Source organism: Mastomys coucha, unplaced genomic scaffold (assembly GCF_008632895.1).
Source record: "Mastomys coucha isolate ucsf_1 unplaced genomic scaffold, UCSF_Mcou_1 pScaffold12, whole genome shotgun sequence".
Lineage (NCBI taxonomy): Eukaryota > Metazoa > Chordata > Mammalia > Rodentia > Muridae > Mastomys > Mastomys coucha.
The window spans coordinates 92901732-92921913 of record NW_022196894.1 but is presented as its reverse complement, the minus strand read 5'-3'; the positions used below and the strand labels follow the sequence as shown (position 1 = coordinate 92921913).

Sequence of the window (20182 nt, the reverse complement as noted above, 5' to 3'; positions counted from 1 at the left end):
CACACAACCTTCCAGCTGTCTCTGCCTCTCATCACTCCATCTCCACCACCCCTCACACACACACACACACACACACACATGCGCACGCACACATGCACACACACACAACCCTCCAGCTGTCTCTGCCTCTCATCACTCCATCTCCACCCCTCCTGGCCTCAACCTTCTAACTCTGTACGCTGTACCCACCTCAGACCTGCCATCCATAGCTCCCTAGTGTTCCTAGGGAAACCACAGCACAGTGTTGTGAGCTGAGAACTCTAAAGTCACAGAAACCTGGTTTCTCTGAGTCCTGGGGGTCAGAGTTCCAAGTAAAGGTTTAAGCAGGGCAGTGCTCCCTCTGCACACTGACGGTAGCCAGACGCTCTCGGGTGACTTTGGCCAGACGCTCTCATGTGACTTGTGGCCCCATGATCTCATGTGACTTGTGGCCCCATGCTCTCATGTGACTTGTGGCCCCATGCTCTCATGTGACTTGTGGCCCCATGCTCTCATGTGACTTGTAGCCCCATGCTCTCATGTGACTTGTGGCCCCACCACTCTGCTGACCCTCCACCATCAATTAGCCAGAGCTAGATCTCTGCTGCACCCTGCCCCTTATGAGATGTCTAATTGGGTGTGGATTCTGACCTAGCCCCACACAACTTCACCTTGTCCCTTAAACTGCTTAACTCCCCAAAGACCTTTTCCTGAGTAAGACCACGTTTCCAGGCTTGGGGTGGGCATGAATTTAGGGAGGACACTCTTCAACTCATACCAGAGAATCTGATCACCAAGGGCAACGGGCTGTCTTGGTATCTTGTGTGACACATGTTTGGAATGATAGAATCAGAAAGAAAAAAAAAACACTAATATTTTTAAGTGAAAGAAAAATATTAAGGGAAATATTCAAATATAGAAAAGTTGAAAGAGAAAGTAAACGCCCACACAAACTTACAGCTCAGACGTGGGTCAACAGCCATATTTTAGATGTTCTTTTATGTGCATACAGTACGCACCCACAAACACACAAATGCTACTGTAAGAAAGCAGCATATGCAAAGTGGGCATGTTTCTGAATCTGCATCTCCCCTCAACACTGTGTGTAGACCATTAGCCAGGTCACCGAACACGTTACCCCTCACCCCCTCAGGAATAGCTTTGGGGGCCTGCTGCATGGACTAGGCCCTCTTGCCAGAACCAGAAGACATGTCTCTGGTGCTGGAAGTGGAAAGAACTCCCATGGAAAAGCAAGACCAAGATACAGTGACAGAATTCTGGGAGGCAGTGGTCGGGACTTTAAGTGTCAGCCACCTTGGAAAGATAATCAGTTACAGACACTAGAAGACTGTAACAAATGGGTAAACTCTTTAGTTACAGCCACATAATAGCCCATTGCTGTTACCTGCCACAGTGTTTCATGAGGCCTGTTGAAAGACAATGGGGTAAACATACACTATTTACAACTGTTAACCTTGGTTTGCTTGGCTTTTTAATGTTGTTTTATTTGCTCTGCTTTTGCTTTGCTATGGCTGACCAGCACACCCTGAGCTTTCTGCCTCTGTATATTTCTTCTCTCAGAAATGCCTTATCCACTCTCTGTCGCCGCTTCTCTGGGCAACTATGCTTTCATAAGTGGGGAGCATGCATGCAAATATTTTTCCTGATTTGTCCTCTTATATTTTTAATAGACATTTAAATTTTTATGTTGCAAAAAATATCTATTTTTTAGTGGAGTGCCTAGATTCCTAATGTGGCTTTAAAAGGGGCCTTCTCAACTCTTGGTCTTACTCTTAAAAATAACGTCTTCCACACTTAGGGCTGTAGTTTCATGTTTTGCATTCAAATCCTTGATCTGTCTGGAATTCACTGTGATGTATAAACAGAGGAGAGTCTCTTTGCAGTCCAAGTGGGCCATCACTGTCCCCAGCATGTGTCAGATGGGACCCCTGAATACTGTTGGCCATCCTGCATCCTGTGGTACCTGCCACAGCTTCCTCCGGGTTCCTAATGTAACTGTCTTCCAGGTTCAGTGCCCTGCCGGTCCTCTCACTCTCTGATCTCTAACTCATTCCCTGCTCACTTGGAACACTTCCTTCCCCACAACTTCAACTTCATATGCACACCTGTAATTAGCTCTCCACTCACACAAATGGAAGAGTCCTGGGCGAGAGCCTGCCTTCCCCATGCTTTCTAGACGGGATTGTCTGCATATGCTTCAAACTGAAACCTGCTGTTTCTGCTGCCCACACACATGTACACACTCATTCACTGCACACACGCATGTACACACTCATTCACTGCACACACACGCATGTACACACTCATTCACTGCACACACACGCATGTACACACTCATTCACCGCACACACATGCATGTACACACTCATTCACTGCACACACGCATGTACACACTCATTCACTGCCCCCACACGCATGTACACACTCATTCACTGCACACACGCATGTGCACACTCATTCACTGCACACACGCATGTACACACTCATTCACTGCACACACGCATGTACACACTCATTCACTGCAGACATACACACACACTCACTGCCCCATACGCATGTACACACTCATTCATTGCACACATACACACACACTCACTGCCCCATATGCATGTACACACTCATTCACTGCACACATACACACACTCACTGCCCCCATATGCATGTACACACTCATTCACTGCACACTCAAGCGTGTACATACTCATGCACTGCACACGCATGCATGTACACACCCATTCACTGCACACACATGCACACACACTCCCTCACTGCCCCCACATGCATGTGCACACTCATTCACTGCGCACACATACACACACATACTCACTGATCCCCACACATGTATACACTCATTCACTGCAAACACACATACACACACACTCACTCACTGTCCAAGCACACACTCACTGCCACACACACTCACTGCCACACACATTCACTGCACACATATATACACACTCACTACACATACATTCACACATGTACACACTCACTACACATACATTCACACTCACCAACCACACACTCACACTCACTGCCCCCCACACACAGTCACTCACTACTCACATACACACACATACTCACTGCACACACATTCACACACACACACTCGCTGCACCACACACACTCATTCACTGCCACACACACTCACACACACACATACACAGTCACTCACTGCCCACATGCATACACATGCTCACTGCACATACACTCACTGCACACACATGCTCACTGCTCACTGCTCTCTCTCTGTCTCTCTCTGTCTCTCTCTCTCTTTCTCCCCCTCCCCCCAGGTTCCACTGGTTCTGCCTCTTCTTCAGCCCCAACCATGGCCGCCTCTGCTCACTGGTGGCTTCTTCCTTAATCCAATCATTTCTTCTAGAGCACCTAATCCAGGGCTTGGCAATCCCCATAGTTTTACACTTTGTAAGGTTTACAGAAAGGAAGGAAAAAGAGGGAGGGAAAGGAAGAGAAAGGGAGAGGAAGTAAAGAAAGAGGAGGAAGAAAGGAAGGGAGGAGGGAGACAGGGAGGGAGGAAGGACACACACTTTCCTTCTGACCAGAGAATGCTTCTTCCAGAGTTTCTGACATTTCTTGGCTCCCTGTGGAGCTCAGCAGAGGTCTCGTGTGGCAAGATGCCCAACTTTTCACTACCAACTGTCCTGAAACTAAGGGACAGCCTGCTTTATTTGGGAGTTGGAGCTGCAGCAGAGGAAGAGCTATGGTGACCAGTGCCTTTGAAACCTCTCAGTGGTCTCTGTGGTGAGGGGACTATTTAAGGAAGTCCTACTGTGATAAAGTATAGTATACATAGTGTTAAATTTAACACTTAAGCCATTTTAGACACACAATTCAGGAACAAGAGTACAAAGTGCCATTCTGAAATCGCCGCTGCCGGCCGCCGGCCCTGCAACTTTGTATCATCCTGAACAAACAACTCCAGCTCCTGCCTGCCTTGTGTTTTCCTAGCCTCTGGCTGACTCCCCATACTTCCTGGTAGAAGTGAGTTACATTGTTTGCTATTTGGCATGTCTTCCATCAATCAGCAGGATGTCACCAAGGTCACTCAGAGAGCTCTGTCAGACTTGCCTCCCTTTCCAGAGTGAATTTCCTTCTGGGTCTGTTTCTCTTTCTGTTTATCCATTCTGAACCGCTAGGAAATCTCTGCCTCTCTGCTTTTGTGAATGAGGCTTTCAACAAGGTCAACACACAAGCAACCACCTGAGCCCTGCTTTATCTTCTGTTGGGTTCATATCTCAAAGCAGCACTGCAGGACCAGGTGATCAGTCCTAGTCTTTTTTATTTAACTTTTTTTGGAGGGGTCGGAGATGGGGGTTGCCTGCTTGTCTGTCTGTAGACTGCGTGTGTACCTGGTCCTGGATGAGGCCAGGAGAGGGAATCAGATCCCCTGGAACTAGAGTTACAGATGGATGTAAGACACCATGAAGGTGCTGGGAATTGAGTCCAGGTCCTCTGCTGAGCCACCTCTCCAGATCCATTAGGATTACTTTTTGAGCAACCAACCCAGTGTCTTCCACAGTGGCTACAGGATCTCCCACTCCTATCAGCAATATATGTGGGCTTCTTACAAATACTTGTAATTTTTTCCCTCATTTATAATAGCCTTTGTAATGTGAATGACTTGGTATCTCATTATGGTTTTGATTTGCATTTTCCTAATGCCTAGTAGCTGAATGTCACTCATGGGCTTAGTGGCCATTTGCGCACCTCCTTTAGAGAAATGTCTCCAGTTCTTTGTCCATTTCTGAATGGGCTAGTTCTTGGTTTTTCAGCAGTAGGAGGTCCCTCATGACTCCTAACTACTAATTGCCTGTAGAATGCATGGTTGAAATATACCCACTCCCATTCTGTGGGGTGTCTACCTTTTCAGCTAGCATGGCATGTTCAACAGGGAAATAGCCACATTTCCATGCACAGAGGCCACTGCCTGAAGTACTGAACCTGGGCCAGGTTGTTGTTCATCAACCTGTGCTTGTTGTTCATCTCTTCCTGACAACACTGTGAGAGCCCTCCAGACTATCAGCCTCAGGTGTCCTCTCGCTGCAAGCCCCATCAGCCAATCACTGACACTGCAAGTTCCTCCAGGACCCACCGCTCAGCAGCAGGAGCCTAAGGCTGGCAGGCAGGAAGGAGAGAGATCATATTTTATCTGGAGGAGAGAGGCAGACTACACAACCTCACACTCTACTCTGTCCCCAGTTGCATACTCTCTCCAGCACAACTGCACCCTCCTAAAGGTCCCATATCACCTTCCCAAACATTGTCACTACCTGGGAACCAACTGTTCAGGCACTGAGTCTGTGGGGACGGTTCTCCTTTACATAGCTCAAAGGATACTGTTTGAGTCCTGGGGTGTGCAAAGATGCAGAAGAAATGGTCCCCAAAGCAGCTGCGGCTTTGCACTGGCACACAGCTTGGAATGCTCTGGAAATGTCACTCAGATGCATTGTAAGAGAAAGAACTTGAAATGTCACCAATGGCTCCTCCTATAATTCCTCTGAACACATCTGCACATGGCCACGTGGGCACTGCTCACAACTGTAGCAGTCCCCTTTCCTTGGACATGGTTCCTGTGAGGTCGTGGACACAATCACGTAGCTGCCCCTGGTCCCGTTACCTAGCCCACCCTGTGATGTACCCTCCTGGCCTTTGCCCTTTCTCTGGGCACCCAGCCTCCAACACCAGCCCTTCTCCTCTCCTCTATTGTCCTCTTTGGTTCTTCTTTCGACCCTGAGTTTCTGCCCACCCCTGGTATTCCATGACTGTGTGGTCAGCACCTCTTGCCTCACAGGAAGGAGCCTCACCAAGACAACATTCTCACCACAGGCCTGGGGAGGCCTGGCTCGCTTTGCTTGTTTTTGAAGTTACTGAAGTGGAGCATCTACACTTTCCCCACCATTAAGCAGAGCGTTCAATTAACCACATGCTAACTCTCACAAACACAAACACAGGCATTCCATCCTTGCCTTTCTTCAGTCTTTCTCTTAACTACTCCCTGCTTCTGTCTTCTTAGAGACACTGTCTGTCCTCTGGCTGTAAACGCAGAGGCTGATGTATAATGGCCAACCACAGCCCTGGTTTTTCTTGCTCCCAGACAGATGACCTCTCCCACACTGTTCAGGACCCAGGTTCTTTCACCTCTAGATTTCTGTGACCCCCATACCATAGAAAAGGCAAAAATATAAGAGGGGACATTGTCTACTGTTTAAAACCTTGGTCCTGAAAGTCATGCCCCACTCTAGATAGAGTATGGCTGTCACTGAGACCACTTAGACACCAGGTGGCAGGACTCTGTGGCACAGAACAGGTAGAAATGAAGCCAAGTCACATCTTACCAACTAGGCAAAGTCTTTTGGGGACCTCAGCAGGAGCTGCCTAACTCAAGCCAGGAGGAAGCAGCACTGAGCAGGGGTGACCAGACTATATAGCACGGGACACAGAAGAGGTGACCAGACTGTGACACAGGACACAGCAGAGGTCACCAGACTGTGACACGGGACACAGCAGAGGTCACCAGACTGTGACACAGGACACAGCAGAGGTCACCAGACTATGACACGGGACACAGCAGAGGTCACCAGACTGTGACACAGGACACAGCAGAGGTCACCAGACTATGACACCAGACAAAGAAGAGGTCACCAGACTGTGACACAGGATACAGCAGAGGTCACCAGACTATGACACCAGAGAAAGAAGAGGTCACCAGACTGTGACACAGGATACAGCAGAGGTCACCAGGCTGTGACACAGGACACAGCAGAGGTCACCAGGCTATGACACAGGACACAGCAGAGGTCACCAGACTATGATACCAGACCAAGAAGAGGTCACCAGACTGTGACACAGGACACAACAGAGGTCACCAGACTGTGACACAGGACACAGCAGAGGTCACCAGACTATGACACCACACCAAGCAGAGGTCACCAGACTGTGACACAGGACACAGCAGAGGTCACCAGACTGTGACACAGGACACTGCAAAGGTCACCAGACTGTGGCATGGGACACAGCAGAGGTCACCAGACTCTGACATGGGACACAGCAGAGGTCACCAGGCTGTGGCACAGGACACAGCAGAGGTCACCAGATTGTGACACGAGGCACAGCAAGTCCTCATCAACATGGGTGTGAGGCACCTAAAACTCGGTCCTTACCGAAGAATGATGGATGTAATTTTTAAATAATTTTTCCCTCTGATGCACAAACATCTTAGCCTTGGTGAACTCTGAGTTCTAAGCTCAGTCAAAGTTCTAAGCTTTCTCGAATGGCAGGTAATCTGTGCACAGGACAGTGTAGAACATGATCAAGCCTACACAGAGTGCCATAATGTCAAACAAGTCAGTCTTTGGTCCTACCTTAGCTGTCCATCTGGTGTCTGTAGCATTGAACGGGGCCTTGACAGTTCCTGAAGAGACAGACACCAAGACCATAATCCATGCATTCGAGTATTATCAAAATGAGCATGCTCAAGTGTGACATCCAGGTTAGTGGGTTTTAAGTTAACTGAGCAAGTGAATCCACTGACTGGGTCTTAATTCAGCAGCTGGTGCTCCTTGTCTTAATTGGCCGTGGTCTTTAGCTCTCAAACCCTGCCTGTTTGAGCTTGGTGCAGTCATAAGGGCTTCCCACTCTGTAAACATCTGGTCTGTGTTTATGACAAAAGGCTTGAGGGCTCAGAGAGGGATGAGAGGATAATGCACACTGACCTTTCAACAGGAGTGATGGTTGTGATCAGTGACAGGGTCTAGAACTGTCTAGAAGACAAACCTCTGGAATTTCTAGACTTGGTTAATTGGGGCAGATACCCACCCTACCCTTGGACAATCCCATCTCATGAGTTGGGGTCATAAAAGCAAGAAAGCAGCCAACATGAGACTCCATGTAGGGAGAAAGGTGCTACCATGAGTGCTCATCAGCTGGCTTCTGCCACCATGCCTTCCCCACTGTGATGGAGCTCACACTCAAACTGTGAGCCAAGATTAACCCCTTCTTCCCTGGAGTGCTTTTGTTGGGTGTCTTGTCACAGTGAGAGGAAAAGTAATTAAATCAAAAGGTAACAATTGAAGGCCCAGAGTTTGTCTGTCTTCAGTCGCCTTGCTGTGATCTCTACCTTTCTGAGCCCTGAATACAAAGAGGACGGGAATGTGTTCCCTGCCCCAAGGAGTGAGCAGAGAATCTCGCCTACCTGCCAGAGCACTATCACATCCTTAGCCTTTCAGAGAGGGCCCGCCCTTCATGATGAACACATGACGAAGCAAAGCCACTGAGTCAAAAAATAGGGGGGGGGGGGGCAGCTTCCAGCTGGACACCGATCCCCTCCAGTGTGTCAGCATAGAAAATGCCCAGAAGGTGGTAGCTAATGTACAAACCCTCTCTTTCCACCTCAGGACTCAGACAGGTAAAGGTTCAGAGCAGCCATGCCAGTGGTCCAGACCTTAGCATGCTTCAGGCCTGCTGGGGTCTCTGCGAGCTTGCAGACAAAGCCTTCCCAGACACCGCAGTTCGATCTCAGTGGTCAAGCACATAGAGTCCTGTTTAGAGGCCACTGAGGAAGGATGAACAGTAAAGCTCAGGAGAAATCCTCCAGGACCAAAGCATGCCACTATAGAAGGGCTTTGGCAGGGGGTTGGATGAGACCCTCCACCCACCTACCAGCTGTGGGCCTCCCTCCTCCTCCATTCCAGCCCCTGTACCAGCTGGGGTGGGGGCAAATCTTCTCATTTAAAACTGAAGGGCCATTGAAGCCAATGATCTAAAGGCAAAGCTATCAAATCATCCAGTCGGCTCTATAGATCCGATGCTTCCTTGGATAGAAATTGAAACACTGATCCATGCAATTGATTTTAAAGGGGACTAACCAACCACAAGCAAGGTTGATCCATAAGTGGATGCCACTCAAGTAAGTTCCAGCTATGACTGTTTTCTTATTCAGATGGGTGACGATTTCTCACCAGACCTCACTTCTTCCTCCTGAACCAAGAGAAGAACTCAGCCACAACTAGCCAATGCCTAGCTCAACTTAAGGGCCATAGTGAACCTGGGGAGAGGCTGCTCATAAAACTCTCAGCAGCTCCAGACTCACTAGCTAATCAAGTCACTGCAGACATTAAAGGCCTCTATGTATTTAATAGCAGAGTCCATTCTAAAATTCCCTCTGCACTCCACCACAGAGAGAGCTTTTCTCATGCATTGCTAATTGGTACATTCTTCAAGGAGGCCATCAGAAAGAGATAAGTCCACATGCCAAAATGACAATGCTCAGAGCTGAGGCAGAAAGCAAACCAAATGTGCAAACACACACAGAGAGAGCGATGTGCGAACACACACACACAGAGAGCATTTCTCCGTGCTTCTTTTTAAACCTTGGCATTGGATCAACCGTTGAGCATAAGACATGCATCCTTACCCACAAAATTCAGGAAAATGGTTAAGACCTGAAGTTTGAACAGTACATAAAGAACTTGCTCAAAATGCTTGCCCTGGACATAAAGATTAATAAAGCAATTTATTGCAAAAACTTGTATAAGGATATACCATATAGCCCTGTCACCTGTGAGGTTTCATTTCCCCTTGTAATGACCCCATGAGAAATGGAAGCTGTGCATTTGGGCAGTGGATTTGCCAGTTCAAGCTGTTGTAGCTGACTATAGATATATTCATTGTCTTACCATTCTATCTTGGAGACTGGAAGCCCATGGTCAAGTTCTCTGCAGTACTTGTTTCTAGATCTCTCTCTCTCTCTCTCTCTCTCTCTCTCTCTCTCTCTCTCTCTCTCTCTCTCTCTCTGTGTGTGTGTGTGTGTGTGTGTGTGTGTGTGTGTGTATACATGTACATGTGTGTCTGTCTGTCTTACAGACAGTGTCTTTTACTCTGTGTGGCCTCTCCTTGTTCATGTGTATCCTGGTGTCTCTTCTTCTAAGGACGTGGGTTGTATTAGCTTAGGCCATGCTCAGCCTGTGATTATCTCCTTGAAGCTTGTACTCATGACTTCTCTCATTGCTATGACAGAACACTTAGGGGAAGCAACTTAAAGAATGCAGTTTCAGCTGGGCAGTGGTGGCGCATGCCTTTAATCCCAGCATTTGGGAGGCAGAAGCAGGTGGATTTCTGAGTTTGAGGCCAGCCTGGTCTACAGAGTGAGTTCCAGGACAGCCAGGGCTACACAGAGAAACCCTGTCTCAAAGAAAAAAAAAAAAAAAAAAAAAGAAAGAAAGAAAGAAAAGAAAAGAAAAGAAAAGAAAAGAAAAGAAAAGAAAAGAATGCAGTTTCTTTCTGCTCAGAGTTTGAGGTAGTCAGTGACATTGTGTCCCACTCAGCAGAGGGGACAAATGTCCACACCTTGCTTGCTTTCTCCTCCCCTCTGTTTATTCAGTGTGGGTCCCAGTCTGGGAGAATGGTGCCCACAGTCACAGTAGACCTCTGCTCCTCAGTTGGGTCTTTCTGGAAACATCCTTATAGATATACCCAGAGATGTGTTTCCATGGTGATTCTAAATCTAACTAAGTTGACAAGATAGACTACCAAAGGCTCAGTCCCTGAAGACATTCATACTGGATGTTCAGGCTTCCCCCGTATGCTTGGGGAACAGCGAGTAGACATGCGTACTGCTGAGGGATACAGCCAGGACTGTTCGAATCTGGAGGCTCCTCCCATACAGTCAGGAAACAGAGATGTTCCTCTACAAGAGCAGGCACAGTGTGGCAGGGGGCAATGCAACAGCTCTGAGCTTCAACCTGGTGGACTAGGTGGCAAAAGACTTGCACATGCTAGACCTCAGCACCCAGTAGTCAACCGAGGACCTGTCCAGATGGTGCCAAGTGAGATTGGCTCTGTTAGCCTAGTTCATTAGTATAAAAAAAAAAAAATGATATTGGGATTCCTGCCATTGACTAAGTGTGTGGTTCCATTACCTGAAAAAACAAAAACCAAACCAAGCAAACAAAAACCAGTATCTCATTTGGACTCTTCTTTTTTTTCCCCTTCAAACTGACAGCTAACGTCCTGGAGGGTGATTCCATGGACCAGGACGTGGAAAGCCCAGTGGCCATTCACCAGCCAAAGTTGCCTAAGCAGGCCAGGGAGGACCTGCCAAGACACATCAGCCGAGACAGGACCAAAAGGAAAATCCAGAGGTACGTGAGGAAGGATGGGAAGTGTAATGTTCACCATGGCAACGTGCGGGAGACATACCGATACCTGACGGACATCTTCACAACCCTGGTGGACCTAAAATGGAGATTCAACCTGTTGATCTTTGTCATGGTCTACACAGTAACATGGCTTTTCTTTGGGATGATCTGGTGGCTGATTGCATACATCCGTGGAGACATGGACCACATAGAGGACCCCTCCTGGACTCCCTGTGTTACTAACCTCAACGGGTTTGTCTCTGCTTTTTTATTCTCCATAGAGACAGAAACCACCATCGGTTATGGCTACCGGGTCATCACAGACAAGTGCCCCGAGGGGATTATTCTCCTCTTAATCCAGTCCGTGTTGGGGTCCATTGTCAACGCCTTCATGGTAGGATGTATGTTTGTGAAAATATCCCAACCCAAGAAAAGGGCAGAGACCCTGGTCTTCTCTACCCATGCGGTGATCTCCATGCGGGATGGGAAGCTGTGCCTGATGTTCCGGGTAGGGGACTTGAGGAATTCCCACATTGTGGAGGCCTCCATCAGAGCCAAGCTCATCAAGTCCAAACAGACTTCAGAAGGGGAGTTCATTCCCCTCAACCAGACGGATATCAATGTAGGGTACTACACAGGGGATGACCGGCTCTTTCTGGTGTCACCATTGATTATTAGCCATGAAATTAACCAACAGAGTCCCTTCTGGGAGATATCCAAAGCCCAGCTGCCTAAAGAGGAACTGGAGATTGTGGTCATCCTGGAGGGAATGGTGGAAGCTACAGGTAAGATGGGTCTCACCTTGGGTTTTCTGTGAGAAATGCATTCAGCCGAGTGGCCTCTGACCTTAAATATGCTCTGAGATGCCATTTCGCTTTTCAACTTTCCTAAATGTAAGATTTGGTTGGTGGTGTGTTTGTTGTTGTTTTTATGTGTATAAGAGTTTTGCCTGTATGTAGGTATATATATATATATATATATATATATGCTGCCTTCATGCCTGGTGCCCATGGAGGCCAAAAGAGGGTGCGAAACTCCCTAGAATCAGAGTAACAAAACAGTTGAGGCACAGTAGGCTCTGGAAAACTGAACCAGGGTCCTCTGCAAGAGCCACAGTGCTCTGAACTGCTGGGCCATCTCTCCAGTCCCCATTCACCTTCTTTAAAGCTATTTAGAAAGCAAATTAATGATGAACTTTTAATGTATGTTAAACTTCCAAATGCTTAATGAAAATAGGTTTTGATCTGTGTCTAAAGCTTATTTTGAATGATTTTAGAGAATTTTTCATTTAAATATTTGTAGCTATTTGTTATCAAGCCAAAGGGGGAGAATTAAACCTTTCCAAAAGAAGTGAGGAAAAAAAAAAGCCTTAATAAAACTGCTATTTTTGCCCCTTCTTTGGCTATCTTTCATAAGACCCGTAGAATTGTACCTTTTTCCTGTGCTTGGTGTCTCTCTACACCTGACCCTCCCGACCCTTAGCAGAAATTTCCTTTCCAGCAGAAAGGGAAAGGTGCTAAACGTTTGTTCCTCAGAATCCCGTGGACCTTCCTGCCAGCAGCACTGGTCATGAGCATGTCAGGAGAGATGTATCATGTAATGCGCTCTCAGGTGTTGGGAAACATCGCTTTCCTTGTCTTTGCTCACATGTAAATTACACGTGTGTTCCACATTCTGAGAACAAAATATGCCCTGTCCACATTTATTGGTAGTATACTTCAAAATAGTCAAAGCCTTAATCAGAGCTACAGACCTCTCAGAAAGAGTCTAAATCCAACCACTGATTCACCAGTTCTGAGTCGGAAGCCTCCAGCTTAAAGCTCTAGGTTGGTTTGTGTCCTGGGAAAAATGTATTCTCTGTGGGTTGGTCCAATGCTTCATTAACCTGGTATTCTTTTCCAAAGGGAAGTCCCTGGTCCTGAGCTTCTGTCTCCCTGTCTCCTACACCAACACAGGACAAAGTCACAACTCCTACCAAGTAGTCTTATGGGGAAGGAACAACTTTTCCAATAAATTTTTAAAGTTCAGCAAACTGAAAATGTGAGTCTCAGTGGTCCAGGACTTCCCTTTACACAGAACAAACAATTTAAAGAATAACAATACACACTTGGCCCTTTATATCTAAAGAGTCCATATTCATGGATTCTTCCAACCATGGATTGAGCACAAGTTTTACAAATGTGGTATTGATGCCAGGCAGTAGTAATGCACAATCTTAACACTCGGGGAGCAGAGGCAGGCAGATTTCTGTGAGTTCAAAGCCAGCCTGGTCTACAGAGAAAGTTCCAGGACAGCCAGAGCAACACAGAGAAATCCTGTCTCAAAAAAATAAATAAATAAATAAATAAATAAATAAATAAATAAATAAATAAATAAAACAAGAAGCACCTGGTGCCAAATGCTTTCCTGATTGCTGCCATCATTTCCTAAATAATGCAGTATAAACATTTATATAATTTTGTATTATAAGTAATCTAAAGATGATCTAAAGTATGGGGATGAGTGTAGTATCTATGCAAACACAACTGTTTTATAAGAAGGACCTTCAAATTTGAGGATCTGGGTGTCTTTGGGGAGTCCTGGCATGGATGCCCTCTGGATATGAAAGACGGATGCTCATTTGTCTCACACCTGCTCTGGAGCCAGGTGCAAGCCTGTAAGTTCGGCATGAGAAGGAAGTGAGGAAGGAGCTCTCTCTGGAGAAGGAGCTCCAGCCAGCCAGGGCTGCGAAGGGAAGACTATTGCTTCCTTCTGAGTCACCAACTCTGGGCTCCTAAAAGGCTTCACTCTGGTTTGCATGGGAACATTGGCTTGAATTTTTTATGTTCTCCTGAGATAATAATTGACTAAAGCAGAGGAGAAAGGGGGTAGAAAAAAGGGGAGGAGAGAGAAGAGTGAAAGAAGGAAGAAGAGAAGAGAGAAAGGGAGGGGGAAAGAAGGGGGAGGGGAGGGGAAGGGGAAGGAATAGATAAGAGAGGAGGAGGAGGAGAGAGGGGAGGGGAAGAAACAGATGAGAGAGGAGAGGGAGGGGAGGGGAAGGAACAGATGAGAGAGGAGAGGGAAGAGGAGAGAGGGAGGAGGGGAGGGGAGGGGGAAGGAACAGATGAGAGAGGAAAGGGAGGGGAGAGATGGGGAGGGGAGGGAGGGGAAGAAAGGATGAGAGGGAGGAGGAGAGGAGGGAAAGGGAGAGAAGAGGAGGGGAGAGGGAGAAGGGAGGAGATGAGAGAGGACAGGAGGAAAAGAGTGAAGTAGGAGAGGAATGGTGAGGAAGAGGACAATTAAGAAAGGAAGGCGAGGGCACCCCCTTGAGATAGTGAACCCTGTCCCTGTCCAACTGAGCAGCAACTGGTCTGCTCCCAGGCAAGCGTAGGGACTTGGAATCCATCGCCCTAGTGGTGTCTGTGGAGACACAGCCTTCCACAGCACGTGCCAGCCCTCACCGTGGTTCCTTCCTGTCCACTGGACAGGACTTGAGGATGGTAGGTAGGTGAATCTTCCCGTTTCTGGCCTGGGCACACAGGAATCCTCTGGCTCCCAGTGTAACCCCATCTCCAAAAAGCAGCAGCCATGCTCTACCCTCCCTCCAACCAAAGACCAGCCTCCAAATATAAATGAATCTGAGCAAGGAAATCATGTTTGCACTGTCCCTGGGGTAGGCCTTGTCTTTCTGATGACAGCTTTTACAGAACAAGACTATCTGCGGTGAGAAACATCCTCTTTATGATAATTAACAGTGATACTTGCCTAGGAGCACACTTGCCTTTCTGAGGGTTCTTACCCATGCCTGGAAAGTTGCCAGCAAAGAAAATCAGACCACTACTGCTCGTGAGAAAAGGCAACCAGTATTGATTTTTTTAATATGTATTTTAAATATATTTTAAATATATATACATACACATATATTCATGTGTGTATATATATATATATATATATAGTGTGTGTGTGTGTGTGTGTGTGTGTGTGTCTGTAGTTTCCTAATATGATTAGTAGAGGAAAAGGTGTTCTATAATAGTCTAAGGATGTTTTGGAGCTGGACATGTCTTGGATGTTTACACAAGGGTTCATACAGTTCAGCACCCCACACATAACTTCTGCAGGACACGATCTTTGGAAATAAAAACCACAGGGATTTACAGGCAATAAAAGGGAGGGAGAAATTCAAGGAAGAAAAAAATACTTCAATGTTTCAAAGTCACAGAAAAAGAAAATTGTGTAAAGCTTTGGAAAAGGGATGAAGAGAGTTCAGATTATTCACTGGAGCGCAGGGCTGGAAGTCAGGACCCACGGTGTACTGGCCCAGAACAGCTTCCCAAGAGTTCAAGACTTCTCTGGAAACTATCCCCACTGGGTCGGAGAGATGGCTCAGTGGTTAAGAGAACTGGATGCTCTTCCAGAGGGCCCACGTTCAGTTCTCAGCACCCGCTGAGACAGGGGCCTCCTAACCCCCGTAACTGCGGTTGCAGGGGGTGCAGCGCCCTCTTCTGGCCTCCAAGTATACTGCATGCATGTAGTCTATAGACACATGCCCAGAAAATAACAATTTTGAAAAAGTTAGAAAAAGCCTGTGTCCACTGACTGTGAGCAACTGTGTCCAAGGTCTACATTAATTTCCCTTGGAATTCCACACGTGTATACAATATATCTCGATAGTAGTAGCCAATGCCCATTCTTCACCCAACTCTGGACCACTCCCCACCACAACCTCTTCTAACATTCTGTCCTGTTTGACTCTTTCAATAACATAGTTGAGTCTAAACAGTGCTGTAGTCACTGAAGCTTGAGAGAGTCTGTAGCCCTGAAAAGAACTGATCTTCTCTTCCCAGCCACCATCAACTGCCAAAAGCTCCTTAACTGGAGAAGGGCCTCGCGAGCCCTGCCCCCACCGCGCTGGGTCCTCCCCCTCCTCGCTGGACTGTTGACTGGCTAGATCCTGTGCAGGTTTTGTGCCACAGCCTCTGCGAGCTCGTGAGTGCCATCAAGTCCAGGAGACATTGTTTCACGGCTCTTCTCCCTGACCGCTGGCTCCCACAATCTTTCCACTCCCTCTTCCAGATGTTCTGAACCTTGGGGGAGCGGGCATAGGGCAGGGGATGTCCTGTTTGCGGCATAGCACTTCAGTCTTTTATTCTCTGCACTTGGACATCAGCAGGCCCTTTCTATCATGCACACACTGTGCTCTTGGCAACCATGACAATGGCATATTCTAGAGACTTGAGTTGTCTTGCAGCAATCTGAGTACCAAGGCCTGGGGTCTGCTGGGAACTCAGCTTGCAGAAACCAAGGGACATGGGTCTCCATCTGCTTGCCTATCATACTGTAGTCTCTGGACTAGATCCTCTGCACCACATGAAACTGGGTGTGGTGATACATGCCTGTAATCCCAACACTCCTGCAGCAGAGGCAGAGGGATCAGAAGTTCAAGGTCATCCAAAGCTACATGGTGAGTCCCAGGACAGAAGAGCATACAGGAGACCCTGGACAGAGAGAGAGAGAGAGGGAGAGAGAGAGAGAGAGAGAGAGAGAGAGAGAGAGAGAGGAGAGAGAGCAAGCCCCTTGGAGGCAGGAAGCAAGCATTGTCTGTCCTTATTGCTATGAAGGGATTCCATCAAAATCTGACCAACACACTTAAAGGACAGGCACACATTCTCCAAGGACTGTTTCAGCCTGGTCCTGCCTGCAGTCCAGGGGGTGGAGTCAGAGGCAACCTCCCAAGAACCTTCTAGCCATGTGAGTCTATTTTTGAATATAAATCAAACCCTGGAAAATTCTGGCATCAGCCACCCAGACACCCCAGAGCTGGCTGTGTGTCATCTGCAAAGTTATTTTTGAAGGGCCCTTTATGTCCCCGACGCATGGGCAATTGTGAGGTAGTGGTGTTTACAGAAGGTTTCTTAGCTACGTAAACAAACACGCTAGGCAGCTGTGGCAAATGTGCGTTAAAATAGTGGGACATTCATACAGACTGTTATTTATAGAGGGCAAATGGGCCTCACAGTGAGATGACAGACATGCAGTGCTGGGCTCTGGGCCAGCCAATGCCTCTCTGTAGCCTCTCTGATTGCACTTCCGTATTTACCCTCAGCGATTATGCAGCTATGACAGGCAGCTTGGCCCAATACCCTGAGTGAATGCCATGCAGCACAATCCTGCACTGAGCCATGTTGGGTTTGAGCTTTACACTTTTTTTATTTTGAAAACTGTATGACTGACAGAAAAATGAGCTGACCTGCATCATAAGCCATGGCCTGCACACCTGCCCACGGGTACCTGCCATCTGTTTCTGATCACTGTCAGGTCAGGCCTAACACATTACATCCTAATATTCTCCAGTGTTACAGGATTTTTAGCTATAAATGTCTTAGTCCTTTTCTATAGAAAATAAGGACTCTATTTAAAAAAAAAAAAGTAGTATGTTTTGATTGATTGATTGATGGTTGATTGATCAGTTGGTTGATTGATTAGGAGGGGCAGTGTGCATGTCAAAGCATAGATATAGAGATCAAAGAACACTCATGGGAGTTAGTTCTCTCCTTCTGCCACTTGGGTTCCAGAGGATAGGACTCAGATCATCAAGCTTGGTAGCAGACACCTCTCCCACTAAGTGATCTAGCTGGTACAGGTCTCTTTAAATAGAACCATGAGCACTGGGGTCCGGGCTCAGGGGGAGCACTTTCATGAAGGTATGTAGACCTGAGTCCAGATCTTCAGAACACACATGAAGCTGAGTGTAGTAGTATTGCATCATTAATTCCAGGACTCCTAAAGTCACCTGGGAGAGGAGAGGAGAAGCCTACTGACCTCAGGGACCAGAGAGCCTAACATATACACAAGAGAGAAACGAGAGAGACAAGACAAGAGATGATGACAAACGCAGTGCTATGACCAGAGAGCCTAACATATACACAAGAGAGAAACGAGAGAGACAAGACAAGAGATGAGGACAAACGCAGTGCTATCCTACCGTGTACGGTGAATCCAGATGCGATACTCTTGTGCACACACACTCACACTCTCACACACTAGTACACACATACACGCATATGCAAGCATATAGATATACACACAGGCACACTCACACTCATGCACACAGTTCACACACATACAGACATACATACACATATGCACTCACATGTGTGTGTGCATACATATGAACACACACGCACAGAAGGTTAACTCAGTGCAGTTAGGGAAGCTCTTTTCTCAGCCCTTCACGCTTTTACCTCCTTTTCCATCTGTGATTTTTGTTTTTGCCCTACAGATTTTTCCCAGCAAAGAGAACTCACAAACGGTTCAAACACTGCATGGGAAACTGGAGAAAATGGAGCCCAGGAAGGGGCTGAGTGTATGCCACCTCACGTCAGTCCTTCTGTGGCTGCAGATCCTGCATTTAAAGAGTCAATACATAGTGGCTAAAAATATTTGAGAAAAAAAAACAGGCAGAGGCAACTTCTTGTCATCATTACACACTATACAGTATAGATGCTATTTCTGTGCCATTGACATTACGGGAGGTATTATAAGCAGTCAAGAGAATATTTAACATATGGGAAGATATGTATAGATTCTATGCAAATTCTATACCAAGATATGTCTATATGTTAATATATTTATGAGAGGACTTGAGCACCTGTGGATATGGTAGCTCCAATGCCTCCAGAAGGAATTCTTCATGGGTACCAAACGGCAGTGTGCAGAACAGGCAGAAATCACTGCTCATGTTAACAAAGACGGCTGGAAGCTCCGGAGAAGGGAGGACAAGCTGCCCCACCCCCTCACGATGTGCTCATGTAGAAAGACTGTAGGCACGAGTCGTATCACAGAACATGGGGCTCCTGAGACAAAATCTTCACCCAGCCCTTGATTTAAGGATGAGGAAAGGGGGAGGCTCCAAGTGCCAGACTGCGACGTGCCTGAGGTGAAGCAGCCACATCAGATTTCTGGGGCTCCAGGGGCTGATTTTGATGGTGAGCCCTCTGAGCTCATTTCTGGGTATGGTCAGTGCTGGGACTCATGAGAATTCTATAGAGAAATGAGCCCCGAAGACAAAACTAGCATTTAATTGTGGGAACTTCAGGCAGCATGGATCGATACACTTGTATCCTTTCTCCCTTGGTTTCTCTTTAAGTTTCCTTTGTTGGTTTCCCAATTTAATCAATTCTCTTTAAAATCCCTGATGAGATTTGTAACAACCATCTATTAAAACAAGATATGTTGTTGCAAGGCAGTTCTGAAATCGAAATCAAGCAAAGTCGGTAAGAACACCCTGGGAGACTCCTGAGTTGCTGGGAGACCTCGAGCTGCTGGGTCTTGGGTCCAATCAAGCAGCGTCTGTAAGAACACCCTGGGAGACCCCCGAGCTGCTGGGAGACCCCCGAGCTACTGGGAGACCCCCTTCCAAGAGCTGCTGGGACTTGGGTCCAAGAACTGTTTATATTTGCTGCAATCAAACAGCCAGTCTGCTCTCCTAGGAGAGGAAATGAGACTCAGAGTCTGAAGGAAAACAGGGCTGAATGATGATTTCATACTCTCTTCTCAGGGTCGATTATCCCAGCCCCCACAGTGTCCAGATCTTAGTTCCTCCCTTTGTTTTGACCATCTAGACGTCCCCCAACCTGGGCAAGCCAGGATACCCAGATTTGCCGTTTGGTTTTGTTTCTTTTCAGAGCTGTAAGCCCAGCGACCTCATCTGGGAGGAAAGTTAAGCAATAAGATCTGATGTGCTGGTGATGGCACTGACGGCTCTTCCAGAGGTCCTGAGTTCAATTCCCAACAACCACAAGGTGGCTCACAACCATCTATGATGGGATCCGATGCACTCTTCTGGAGTGTCTTAAAAGAGCAACAATATACTCACATACATTAAATAAATTTTTTTAAAAAAAATAAAAGATCTGAAATGCTAAACACTCTGGTGGAAACCTCTGCAGAGCTAGCACCTCCAAGACACTGACTGGTACTGGCTATCCCAGGAGTGACTGTGGTGGATTACAAACCAGGCTATCCCAGGAGTGACTGTGGTGGATTAC

General features: G+C 47.1%; 1 protein-coding gene across 2 annotated transcripts in view; it reads left to right on the top strand.

Annotated features, from left to right (window-relative positions):
• Kcnj6 (potassium inwardly rectifying channel subfamily J member 6) overlaps positions 1-20182 on the top strand; it is a 261469-nt gene that overhangs the window by 150040 nt on the left and 91247 nt on the right. For both annotated transcript variants that reach the window (XM_031364497.1, XM_031364496.1), the window contains exon 3: positions 11021-11941. In XM_031364497.1, the coding sequence (XP_031220357.1) occupies positions 11021-11941 (921 nt within the window). The remainder of the gene's footprint in view (positions 1-11020; positions 11942-20182) is intronic.